This window comes from Tauraco erythrolophus, chromosome 26 (assembly GCF_009769465.1).
Source record: "Tauraco erythrolophus isolate bTauEry1 chromosome 26, bTauEry1.pri, whole genome shotgun sequence".
NCBI lineage: Eukaryota > Metazoa > Chordata > Aves > Musophagiformes > Musophagidae > Tauraco > Tauraco erythrolophus.
Genome location: NC_141490.1, coordinates 498,881 through 511,078, shown reverse-complemented (window position 1 = coordinate 511,078; position 12,198 = coordinate 498,881). Strand labels below are relative to the sequence as shown.

General features: G+C 53.8%; 1 protein-coding gene across 1 annotated transcript in view; it reads left to right on the top strand.

Moving 5' to 3' along the window:
* The window catches only part of CADM1 (cell adhesion molecule 1), a 45,625-nt gene extending 33,851 nt beyond the window's left edge, over positions 1–11,774 (top strand). Inside the window, exons 9-11 of the mRNA XM_086626938.1 lie at positions 2,018–2,071; positions 10,935–11,066; positions 11,656–11,774. Of these exons, the coding sequence (XP_086483064.1) occupies positions 2,018–2,071; positions 10,935–11,066; positions 11,656–11,774 (305 nt within the window). The remainder of the gene's footprint in view (positions 1–2,017; positions 2,072–10,934; positions 11,067–11,655) is intronic.
* Positions 11,775–12,198: the final 424 nt, after the last annotated feature.

Sequence of the window (12,198 nt, the reverse complement as noted above, 5' to 3'; positions counted from 1 at the left end):
GCAGATCCAGCCCTTGGGGCAGCGGAATAAAACCCGACAGGGCGCTCTGCCCGCGTTAGTGTTTCCGCGCGGTGCCGTAGAATACGCACCGTGAAGCAGAATCCCGAGTCGGTTATTTACCGACAGGAACGACGTTCCAAACGGGAGGCAGCTCAGGAAGCAGCGCAGCTCTGGCTGTGCCAGGGGAGAGCCACAGGTGCCCGCCGTGCTTGCGCAGTTGTCGGAGCAGCCGGGTGGGCGGCAGGAGAGGCGGCGGGGTGTGCCAGTGCCGGTGCCCGTGCCCTCGCCGGACCGGTGCTTGGCAGGGGAGCGGCAGCGAGCGAGAGGTTCGCTCTCCTTTCCTGGGCAGGAGGGAAGAAGGAAGCGGGAAGAAGGGGCTTTCATAGCCGCTGTGGAAGTTTAACGAGAAAAATCAAGAAGCGATTTACCGCACGTTTAAAATGCCTCACAACAGCTTTTAATACTGTTGGGTGGCATTTTGAAGTGTACCAGGTGCAGGTGGGAATCGAATCGTTGAATTGTTAAATTTTCTTTTGAAAAAGACTTTTTTTTTTTGCTTCATAAAAAATGCAACGTTGCCCTTTTTCGTTTTTGAGAAAAAGTAGTTCCTTTTAAGTGAAAGGGAAGACTCTACAGAAGCAATTTTGGAGACAGAGAAGTTGAGGCTCCTCTCCGAGCCCAGGCTTGCACGTCCGATGCTTCTGTGAGTCCGCTGTAATTACGTGTATGTATCGCATGAGAGTGAAAAAGGGGCTCCCTAAAACCCAAGAGCGGCAGAAACAAAATTCTTGGAATCCTAAACTGGTTTGGGTTGGAAGGGACCTTCAAGCTCATCTGGTTCCAACCCCCCTGCCACGGGCAGGGACACCTGCCATTAATCTAAACAACTTCCCGCTTTGGAAGAGAATTCCCACTGTAGCTTCCAGGTGACTCGGTGTGTTTTAGACACCATCACGGAACAGGATCCTTATTTTCAGTAGCCGTGTGGATATATAGACACTGCCGGCGGCTCTGCGGTGGGGGACAGCCTGCCCATCGACTAACCATGTTAACCTCTCTGCTCTTCCAAAGAAAGTCAGTGGGTCTGGCAGCCCACCAGCTCCCCATGCCAACATTCCCAGTATTCCCAGCTTTCCCAGTGCCAGTGGTGCCTCTTCATGGGAAATATTTACTTTTTTTCCTTGGGTAACACATTTGCTTTAGCAGCCACCAGCATGAGTGAGTAGCAGCCGTGAGTAGCGGTGCTGTGCTGTCCCTCCTTGGCGGAGGTCTCGGTGGCCCCTGGGCACCGACGTGCCCCGTAACCCGTGCGGGGGTCACTCCGCTCCCGCTGACCCCCCGTTTTCTCAAGCTCTCAAACAAAACCGAGAAAAACAGCTTTGCGGGCAGCGTGAGCCAACTTTGGTGGTCACCAGCACGTGTCTCGCCCAACTGCTTTATCAGCTTTGAGGAGAGATACTTTTTTCCATAAAAGCATCAAATTTGGGAAAAATGAAAAGACCAGGTTTGGTCGAATGGTTTGGCAGAGGACGCAGCCTGTGGTCTGCGCGTGCAGACGCCTTGCCGTTCTGGAACGCGATCCGCAGCGCTCGCCGATTGACAGATTGCCGGGCTTGTCGGCATGGCCAAAGCCAGGTGGAATTTGGGGGAAAATTGGAAAAAAATTCTACATTGCTGTATGTATCCAGAACCGAAATCGAACTGGCCTAAATTGGGAAAGTGCCCCCTGAGATGACCAAAAGACAGAGTTTGGGGGTCTCTGCATGCTGTTATGAATGAGTGACCTTGATTCCATGTTCCGTGTGCCAACAGTGTAGACTGAGGAATGTTTCTGTCTGCAATAAAGGAAATTGTTGCAATTCTGTCAAACGAGTGACTCTGCCCGCAGCGGCAGGGGACGGCAAGTGATTGACGCCTTATGTTTCCCCCCCCAAGAAATTCATCCTCAGTTCTTAAGTGTGTTGTTTGCTGTCACTCGAGAATCGCAGAGAAAAATGAGTTTGTTTTTACTTGTAAGGCTTTACTCAGTTGCCCAATTCGGCAGAGGAGCTGGACTATGGGGACCTCTCAGGTAAGGGCTAGTGCATAGGTAAACCGCTGCTAGATGCCGGTCCCACTCCGATTTCTGCATCTTGGCCATGTCGCATTGTATAGTCGCTGTGCTGTAGCCATCCCTCCAACGCACGGTCTCGCAGCTTGGATGTGCGCTGTTTTCTGTTGGGATTTCCCTCCCTCTGTTATTTTTGCCTTCTTTTTTTTCCTTTTTTTTTTTTCTGCTGTCGGCACCCATTTCTATGTGGCACCCTTGGGAGCGGGGCGGGAGGCGTGCGGAGCGGCCAGGCTCACCGGTGCAGGCTTCCTCCCGGCTGCTGTGCCGGCATTTTTTTAAACGCTGATTCGGAGACCGGTGCAGCCGAAACTCCGTGTTGGCCAAACTCTCTGTCCTGCCCTATTGTGCGAAACCATCGTTAGAAAGGGCGGCCGGCGCTGCCCGCGGCTGCTGGGCACTTTCTCACAGCACGAGTGTGGGACTGGGGGTGAAAAGGAGGTAATTGCCAGCGGAGGCAAAACCAGGTAAATGGTTGGAACCTCTTTTTGTCTGTGCTGGACTGGAAGTCACATAAATACATCCTCACAGCTGGTCCTGGCAAACGAGCACGAATCCAGGCTAAGAAATAAAAGCATCTTCAGCGGATGCCATCGGTACGTTCCAAAGAGGGGTCGCATCCGCGGTACGAATGCCATCCAAACCTCTGATCTTCACGTTTTGCCAGAGCCTTCCTGAGGGTTTTTAGAAACTCACCCCATTTTTTGAGTCCCACTTCTCCGAGCGTCTCCGCGGGCCCATTCCACCCGCTGCCCTCCCACAGGCGGGCACCAGAGCCCAGCTCTCGGCCACGGGATAGGATGAGCCCTGCCCCGCCAGCGCTGTTCCCATCGGGATCCGAACACGGGGCAAAAAGTAACACCAAAGAGCCAAGCCCCGAGTCCTCATCTCCTTCCACAAAACGCTTTCCCTTGATCCCATCGGATGGGCAGCGTCTCCTCCTGTAAGCCACTATAGGTATGCCCTGGCCAAGAGGTTAGAAATGGTGGATGAAATGGGTATGTTTGCTGACACCTGAGCGATGCCCATCATTGTTATTGCAGGCCTGGGCCCCATCTCCTGGGTAAGAAGCGCTTAGGTGTCTGTTAACGGTCACTGCCTGGATGGGAAATCATTGTTTTGCTCTGATAAGCCGCATTATTATTTTAATTTGTGTTTTTTGAAGAGCAACACGCCTTTTGGTGAACGGAAGAGAAGAACGGGAAACAATTCCGCAATGGAATTCCTCAAAATGGGTGTCTGCTAGCAGCCCTGCCTTTCCCTCGAGTGCCTCATCCGCACACGGTGCCGGCACCGCGGCCACGTGCGGCACGCCGAGCGGCTCGCACCGCCTCATGACTGTATAGCTCAATGTTTCGGTTTTTCGGAATTTGGAACGCCAGTCAAAATTGCCCCAAAACCGCAGGGAAAGCGGCGTGAGCGCAGCTGCTGCTGACGGCGAGCGGATGAGCGAGCGCCCGTTGCTACCATGCACCCATTTTGGAGCATCCGTTTTGACTACTGATTTTTTTTTTTGTCCCTAAGAATTCCAAAATTGTGCCTGTTGCTCTCTTGGTTACTTACGGACGCCCAAAGGGTTGTCGTACCAAGTCCAGCGTGGCACTAGAGAAAGAGCCCTGGGCCGTTCTCTGCCATGAACAAAGCTCTGCCCTCCATCCCATCACCCGCGCCCAGACCCCCCGGAATCCAAAATAAGATCCCGTTTGCGGACCGGGGTCGGCAAACTTGGGCTGTCAGCCGGGTGGTCCAGGTGAGTGCTGGAGCTGAGCTCTCCGTCGGGAATGCTGCCCGCCGCTCCGGCGGGACCGGGCGCCCGCAGGACCAGCCCACCGGCGCCTGGGGACGCAGGGGTGCGTGCCCGCACCTCGGCTCACCCTGGACGGGCCGGGCTGTGCCGGCCGCGTGGGTGCCGCTGCGGTGATTGCTCAGTGTGCTGTTCCTTCCAGGTACTCCTGTCCCGCTCAATGCTTCAACGGAGGCTCTGCCAACTGTGCAATTAAGTAACGCGTCCCTTGCCTTCCACCCAGGTAGCTTCCCGACCTGTACCCGCTTCTCCTGGTCGAGCTGTGTGTGTCCGTACCACTCGCAATCCTCCTCTCCTTCCTGCCGTACGGGGACCGTAGGGTACAGAGAGGGCAGAGCTGTGCGCCATACGTCTGCGTGTGCGTGCAGGGATGCGCAGACGTGCGAGGTGCTCCAGGTGTAGGCACCCGGCAAGCCTGCTGCCGGTGTCCCGGTCCCCTCTGGCACGGCGCGGCGCGGCCTTTCCACTTTGCTCGAGAGCGTTGGTGCCCCTCTTGTAAAAGAGGGAACAATCAAGGCGGCCCCGCGTCGCCCTCGCATCGGGTTTGATTAACTAATCAAAACCTGATTAGCACCTTTGTTCCAGGGGGATGCTGATGAATCAATTGCTATTGATTGCGAGCGGGGCTGCGCTTTCGAGCAGAGAGGGGTCTGGAGGAACAGCCGCGGCACGCCGAGCACCTGTCAGAGCGATTAAATTTATTAAAACAAAGCGCATTATTTTTTATGAAGCGATCTTGAAATGGGTCACTGAAGGGGAGCTTATTGATTGAAGAAGGATGAACTCCTCGAATTTCTCTGCCTTAAATTAGAACAAATTCAATTACAATACGACAAACAGGTTGAGGCTGCTCTTCACCAGTCCGTCAGCGAATTAGAGCAGGGGTGGCAGGCTTAGCGCCGCGCCGTAGCGATGAATAACATTATTGCTCATCCCGTCGCGTGCAGGCGGTGATCGCTGTCCTCCCGCGTCGGGGATAAGCGTTTTACGGTGTTCCTGAGATGGGGACAGCCCAGGCTTCCCCCAGCCCTGCCCTGCCCACCAGCACCCCACGCCAACCCCAGCTTCTAGTGCTGCTCCATCATTTCGAGAGCTTCATTTAACCACAAATTCAGGGGGGAAATGTTAGTGCCAGCCTTAGGCTTTCTGCCTCGTAGCAAAGAGGAATACTTGGCTTCCCAGTTTGCCCAGAAGCACGGGAGTGACTTAAGGCCATTGGCACCTGCCCTGTGGCCAGCAGTGACGTGGGAGCTAAAGTCACCTTGGTGCACTGATTATTTAGTAAACTAAGCTTCGACAAGGGGAAGGAAAGATCACTGAGTTAGGAATTCTTCAACGAGATTGATTTAGGTTTTCCTTTCCCCACCTTGATGCAGATGTGACGTTAACATCTGGGAGGCGCGGTGGCCGTCGATGGAGTTAGTGCGTACAGACTTGCATATGTGCACGCACAAATTCGGCCCGCGTTGACCTACGTCAGTAGCTGGAATTGGATTTTCACCCAGAAACAGAAGATAAATTTTTGTGGGAGTGCAGCTATAAATCCAAATATACCCAAGTTAACATCTGTGCTATGTTTTCAGAGAAAGCCCTGTCGGTTTCCTGCTCTTACAGCACTGGTGCATGTAGGACAAGTTCAGGACTGTTCAGAGATGCCCCAAACCGTTAGGAAGCATTGGCCTAAGCAGGAAGGAAGGTGAGGAGTGAGGAGAGGAGATGGGAGCACCCACGCAGCAGGTGTTGGAGCCAAACGCGCACGTTCCGGAGCAGAGGTGGGATGGGCCACATCTCCGAGTGCTGCCCTCGCTTCACACCACTGGTGTTGAGCGATGGAGACCCTTAATGGGAGCAGCACTGGAGCACACAGGGAAAGCAGTGGGAGACGCCGTTCCTCTTAGTCTTGAGGTGCTACCGCTTCGGGAAAGAGGGGAAGCTGGAATAGACATAGATACATATACATTTAAAAAAAAAAAAACACCCTCATTAAAAGAGAATTGAGTGGAACCTTTTTATTGAGTAGCTGGGAGGAGAAAAGCCTTCCATCTGCTAAACCTTGCTGTAAGCGTTGACCCACATCGTTAGGGTGTTGCTGTTAAAATCTGCCAGCTTGTTTCCTGCTTGAGACAGGCGGCAGAAGGTTCTTTTTAAACAATTGCATCTGCAGAAACCTTAGAAAACTTGAGGTCATTAGTACCTTGATTGTTTCAGAAAGTGTCTCCCCCTGAAAAAAACCAACACAGAACCTGTAGGTTTAAAACTCGGACTGGTTTTAACGATTGGTTGACCATACCTACACGAAGATCACCAGCTGAGCACCCGCTACGCGCCGCTCCTGCCTCCCGGACTCAGTTCCGACAGTGCGGCGGTAGCGCGGTGACGGGTAGGAACTGGTCAACAACGTCTTTCTTTCCTGTCTACCTGCCGTGTCATGAACTGCGCTCTCCGTTTAAAGGAAAACTTCAGCGTTGGCATTCCAGTGGTACAATCTCTTGTTGACTACACGAGCAATTGAATAAGCAAAAACGAAAGCAAAGCTCCCCGGGTCCGGCATTGGCCGCCACCTGCCGTGGGACCGCAGTGCTCTGCCGCCGTCGGCAGCGCCGCGTCTCGCGCGGACCGGTCCAGCGCAACATCGGATGAAATCCCAGCATCCCTCTAACGCGGGGCACGGCCGCGCTCTTCTCTCGGGGGAAACCTCTCAGCGGTTTGAAAGAAAAATTGACGTTTTTTCCGCATGCTACAAGTGGATTGTACCCTTCCCGCTGCCGTTTTCCTTTAAGGCGCTTTGGCATCGTGCAAAGCACCACCCCGCGCAGCCGCCCTCCGCGGCGGTGTGGAGTAGCCGCGGAGTAGCCGCGGAGTAGCCACGTAGGCGTGTGCATGTTGGCCCCAACATGCGGCCGTGTCCGCACCGCTCCTCGCCCTTCCCTCCCTCCTCCCGCTCCCACCGCCAGAAGCCCGCAGGCAAACCAGAAACGGCAGCGTCGGAGAAAAATTCCGACTGCTGGGTTTCGGGGCCAGCGTGCTCCAATATATATTAACATCTTAATGGGAAAGCGCTGCATGTATACATTTACCACTCTCTGACAAGAGGGAATTAAATGTCAGAAGGATTTGTAGCATCTATAATTGAATTGGTGCTGAGAAAAGCAAATCTTAAGGAAGAATAACATATTAGGATTAGCAAATAATGTGGCATTTTGTCAGTTCCTGCCATCTCGTCTGTTCCCTCTTCAGTAATAAAGTTGTGATTTCTTTTTTAATCATAGATAGGAAGCGGGAGAAGCTTTTGTGAATCGGAGACAGCGTTTTAAAGCAGATTCCGGGTTTTAGGGTCAAGTCTCTCTTCCTTGGCACAAATTTGGGGAACGGATTCTTTGCTCCCTAGACCCGACACTCTTTTTTTGTAATCACCAGAGGAATAACGAGTGTCAGAAAACACAACGGCCGCTCTCGTGCCGGTGGCGTACGAATGGATTTGCCGTGCCTGGCCTTGCGCGCTGGAAGGCGGAGCTGCGTTGGCGTTGGGCAGCTGCACGGGAGCACAGGGAGCTGGATGGGATGTGGAAGATGAGGTGGAGAGGAGATGCTGGAGGAGGAACATCTGGCAAAGGCGGCTGGGCTGGCTTGTGTAGGGAAGGTCTGTGACTGGAGAGTTTTGTTGGAGAGCTGGAGTAAGAAAGCAGCTTTAGCTGTGCTGTAGGCAGCGCTGACTTTGCCGGGGGGATCGTGGTCCCTGGCCTCTCCAGGTGTCTTGGTTTGACTTTCCTGCTTGAAAGGAAGAAAAAAGTATGCGAGAGGCCTAAAAGAATTTGCAAGAATTTGAATTTTTCTTAAAAACGGCAAGCAGTTTATCTTTGGAGAGCATATCAATGCAACAGGGAGAAGACACGAGGCGGATTTTTAAGTGTTTTTCCACCTCTGAATGCGGCACGTTTATTTTAAGAGAGACCTTCTGCCCGTTTCACCTGCGGAGAGAAGCGTAGGACGTTCCCGTGGCTGCACGTGTGCCGCAGCGTCGCTCCGGCCCGCGGGCCCGCAGTCATTCCGAGTGAGAGTTGGCATGTGCCACTGTCCCGTTGCTGGTAGTGCCGCCGGGACCGACCACCCGCGCGGTTGCGGTGAGGCACCGAGAGCCGTTCCCTTCGCTCGCTCATCTAATCCAAACACAAACCTATTGCCTTTGAAGCTGAGAGCGCTGCCGACGGCCTCGCAGGCTTGGTGCCAGATGGTTTGCAACCACCAGGCAGCCTCAGAAGTCATTTAGTTTTTACTGAGCTTGAGGATGAACTATTTAGTCACGCAGATAATAAAATAAACTTGCGGCTGGCACTTCGCAGAGGTCTTCTTCAACAGAAATTATTAAGAAAAACGGCCCTGCCTGTCCCAGTAGACGAAATCATATTTGATAAACTGTTCTGGCCAGAAGCGTTTGCCGCGTTCTGTGCAGAAGTCCCTTCTCAGGGAAGCGCTGTCTCCCCGCTCCCGGCTCGATGGCCACTCGAAGGGAGGCCGTGCCCGAGGTGCCGGGCGCGACACTTTGGCTCGGCTTCCCGTGACCCAGACCTGGCTCCGCCACCACAGGTCGGTGCGAGGGCACGGAGGCTGCCAGGGTGAGCGCACCAAGGTTTCCTCTTGCCAGAACTGGAATTTATGGTGATTAAGAAAAAATGCCTCTTGATGCAAAATCCTGCTCTGAGCACGTTACGGAGCCGTAACTCAGTGTGTTTGTTCCCCTCAGCTGTTCCAGATGTCAGCGAGACATTCATCCTCCCAGTCTGGGATGCTGCTGTCTCCTCCGTAGCGCAGCCGAGTGGAACTGGGTGCTAAGTGGCTAAAAAAAAAACAAGCAAAAAGAAAAGAAAAAAAAATCACAAAATGGAGCGGCACTTGTCTCCCCCAGCCGATGGGCCGGGTTTGGTTGCTTGGTGGAGAGCCAGTCCTTAGGGCCCGGATTAGCCGAGCTGAAAGCCGCAGCGCGAAGGCTGTGTTTGCGCACACGCTGCCCGGAATGCCCGGAATGCCCGGGATCGCCGGTTTTTCCCCAGCCACTCTCCTGGGCAGACGCTCCGTGGCTTGCCCAGGTGAGCTGGTCTGCCTGGCGCAGCGCCGCGCTTCCCTGGGCATCTTCCCCACCGGCAAGCGGGGCCGCTCGGCCGCTCGCCAAAGTGCCGGGAAGCGTTCACACTGCCATCTGCTCCTGCCGGAGTCGAGGCGAAAATCCCCTCTCGGATTTCTCTGGCACGCTCTTACCACGGTGGCACAACGCGGGCTCGGATGATGTGCCAGCAAATGATTTTGGTTTGCAGGGGAATCTTTTTTTTGCCACACTTTCTGGCTCATCGGATAAGCTGCTGAAAAGGGCGCTCCGGTGGTGGTGCCGCGGGGCTGGTCTCCACTGGGTCCCTTCGGGTGCCCCGTGCCCGAATCCAGCACCTGCTGCCCCTGCCACAGCTCCTGCTCCCAACAGGTGCTCGAAGAAACACTCCAAGTTTTTCCTTCAACTGTTTTAATTAAAGCACACGTTGTGGTGCTCTCGGTCACGAGTTATTTACTCGGGCCCCTCCGTCCTTAATCTCGGAGCAGAATTGGAAATATCGATAGAAAGCGTAAATCCCGGGCTGCCGCCCGAGAGCTTTGTATCAGGTTTCGGCTCAAAAGAGCACCATTACCTTTAGCTGTCACGGATCTGCACGCTTGATCGATAAACTTCAAATATTATTAGAGATGGAGGCTTCAGAGATTTGCTCTGTTCTTTGGAGGGAGACGGAGATAAATCTTTCTTAAAAATTGACTTGCGTTTGCGCTCTCCGTCTTCCTGGTGAAACGCATTTCTCTTAGGTGTCTGGGCAGCTGCATGCGGGGCAGATTTATGGGCCATGTGCTTCTTGTAGTGAAAGATTTAAATGGTAAATCCTTCACGTATGACTTCACAAATCATGTAAAGTTAAAAGATTTTTACCGTTTCTGTTGCTGCTGTGCTTAAATTGTAAGGTATGGTCAGTAAATCATTTTAATGGAGGTGTCGCGCTTGACTCAATAAAAGAAAGAGACAATGGTTTAGCTTCTATTCCAAAATGTTAATGTATTAATCAACGGGAGAATAATTGTTTTTTACTGCGTTATAAATCTCGGTTGCCATTAGGATTGCAGCGAGGGCTGATGTAGCTGCGTTCCTAAATTAAAATTGTTTACACTGCTGTACATTCATTGTACACGGCCATAGCTCATTCCGGGTTCATTTCGGAGTTGTTCCTCCGCCCGATAAGTCATTCCTCTCCCGGGTGACGGCGTCCTGAGGGAGAGGCGCTTAGAAAAGAAAACTAATTGCCTGGTGAGGAGTTAGAGGAACGAAACAAAGCCGTTGGAGGCCCTCCGCGGCCGGGGCTCGCTCTCGGCTTGTGAAGAGGTTTTTCTAGGTCGGGGTAGGAGGCTCGTGCCTCCGGACGGGGCGGGCTGCATCCAACAGCAAAGGTTGCATTTCATGATGTCGTCGGGTCGGGCTGGGCGAGAGGCTGGTTGTAAACGCGTTGGCTGTGCTGGGTCGGCTGGTTTTCGGTCAAGGAGTTTCTTGGGCTGAAGTCGACGCGTTCTCAACAGGGCACTCATTAATGATGTTCCTCCAGAGCTAACGGTTAATACTCCCATACTGTGCTGCTATTCCCTGTGCCCCCGGCCCCCGGGGAGGTTGACGTTTGGGGAGCGTTCTAGGGGAAGGTCCCAAAATACGTACCCACCACCAACTCCATCTCTCCTCTCCTCTCCCAGCTGTTTTCCACGCGCGTAGTCGTAGCGCTGCTGCTTCTAGCGGAAAACACCTTGCAAGTCAAGCCGCCAGATCAGTTCGGCTGTGGACAGAGTTCCTCTGCCCGAACTCATCTGTCTAGATAGCTCTGTGCTTGACCCCGTTTCCTTTCGAGAGCGCAAGGGTGGCTTTCCCAGTGCTGAGAGCAGCTGCCGCCAGACCCTTCGGAGTGCACCGTAATGAGTCCCAAACTCTTATTCCTCTTCTGATCTCAACAGATTCTCGTGCAGGTGAGGAAGGGGCGATACGGAGCGTGGACCACGCGGTGGTCGGTGGCGTCGTGGCCGTGGTCGTGTTTGCCATGCTTTGCCTGCTCATCATTTTAGGGCGATACTTTGCCAGACATAAAGGTAAGACAAAGACCGAAACTGGAAAAGGCAGGGACGCGGCGCGTGTTTCCCCGGGCGCGTGACGCTGTCCTGTCTGATGCGAGAGACCCCTTGGTCGCGCTGGAAGGACGTCTGCTGAGGGCCCTTGGACACGGGAGGAGGAGGGAGGCTGGAGCAGCCCCCCGGTGTTCAGTGACAGTTTGGAAAACAAAACCCAAAGCGCGTTAGGGGGAAGAGAAAGCGCGGATGAAAGATTTGCCTCCTTTCAGTAAAGCCTGTAAAGCGCAATTTTTCCCATCTTTCTGTGCTTCTGGGGGGGGGAAACGGCCGTCACCGAATTCCTTTCCCGAGTAAGAGGCTGCAGGGAGCAGCACGCAGTCGCGTTTCGGCGCAGGGCCGGTGGCACCCAGTGCGTGGGTGGCCCTGGGGGTCTCTGGCGCCGGAGCTCCATCCTCGCTCGCTGCGGGCACCGTGTTTTCACCCCCCAGTGCGGTATATCGACACGGTTTCCGTGGATTTTTTCCCCTTTCCACCGGCGGCTCCGTGGCTCGGTCTCTGGGCGCCTTGCGGAGCCCTCGGAGGAGTCACGCGCCTCCCGCTTCCCTTTCAGGTACGTACTTCACCCACGAAGCCAAAGGAGCGGATGATGCGGCCGACGCAGACACAGCCATCATCAACGCAGAAGGAGGACAGAACAACTCCGAGGAAAAGAAAGAGTACTTCATCTAGAGCAGCCTTGGGTTTCGGTTTCGATGAGGTGTCCAACCGTGGACGGTTACTACTGGCCCTATTTAAACGCTAAAGAGACAGTGATATCGGAAGTTGCAACCAGCTGGTGTCTTTTTGTTTTTTAACAAAAAAAAAGCAAAGGGGCGGAGAGTCGTGAGGCCGGGAGGGTCCGGGATTTGCTGTGTAAAAATATTCCTCGTGAAGTACACTCTGCTGTTCGACACCTCACTTTGTTTGGGTTTTCTTTTTTTGGCCGAGTCCGGCTTGGGTTTAGTTTAGTGAAGTCATTTGCAGAAGATTCTGTGCCTTGTTTAATTTCTGTTCGTTGGGGTCGGGGGGAGGCGGGGAAGAAGAGGGGCTTCTGTGCGTTAGTTCCCTTCGGGTTTCTGTGGCTCTTCGTTTCCCCTTTCCCGTTCCGTTTCTG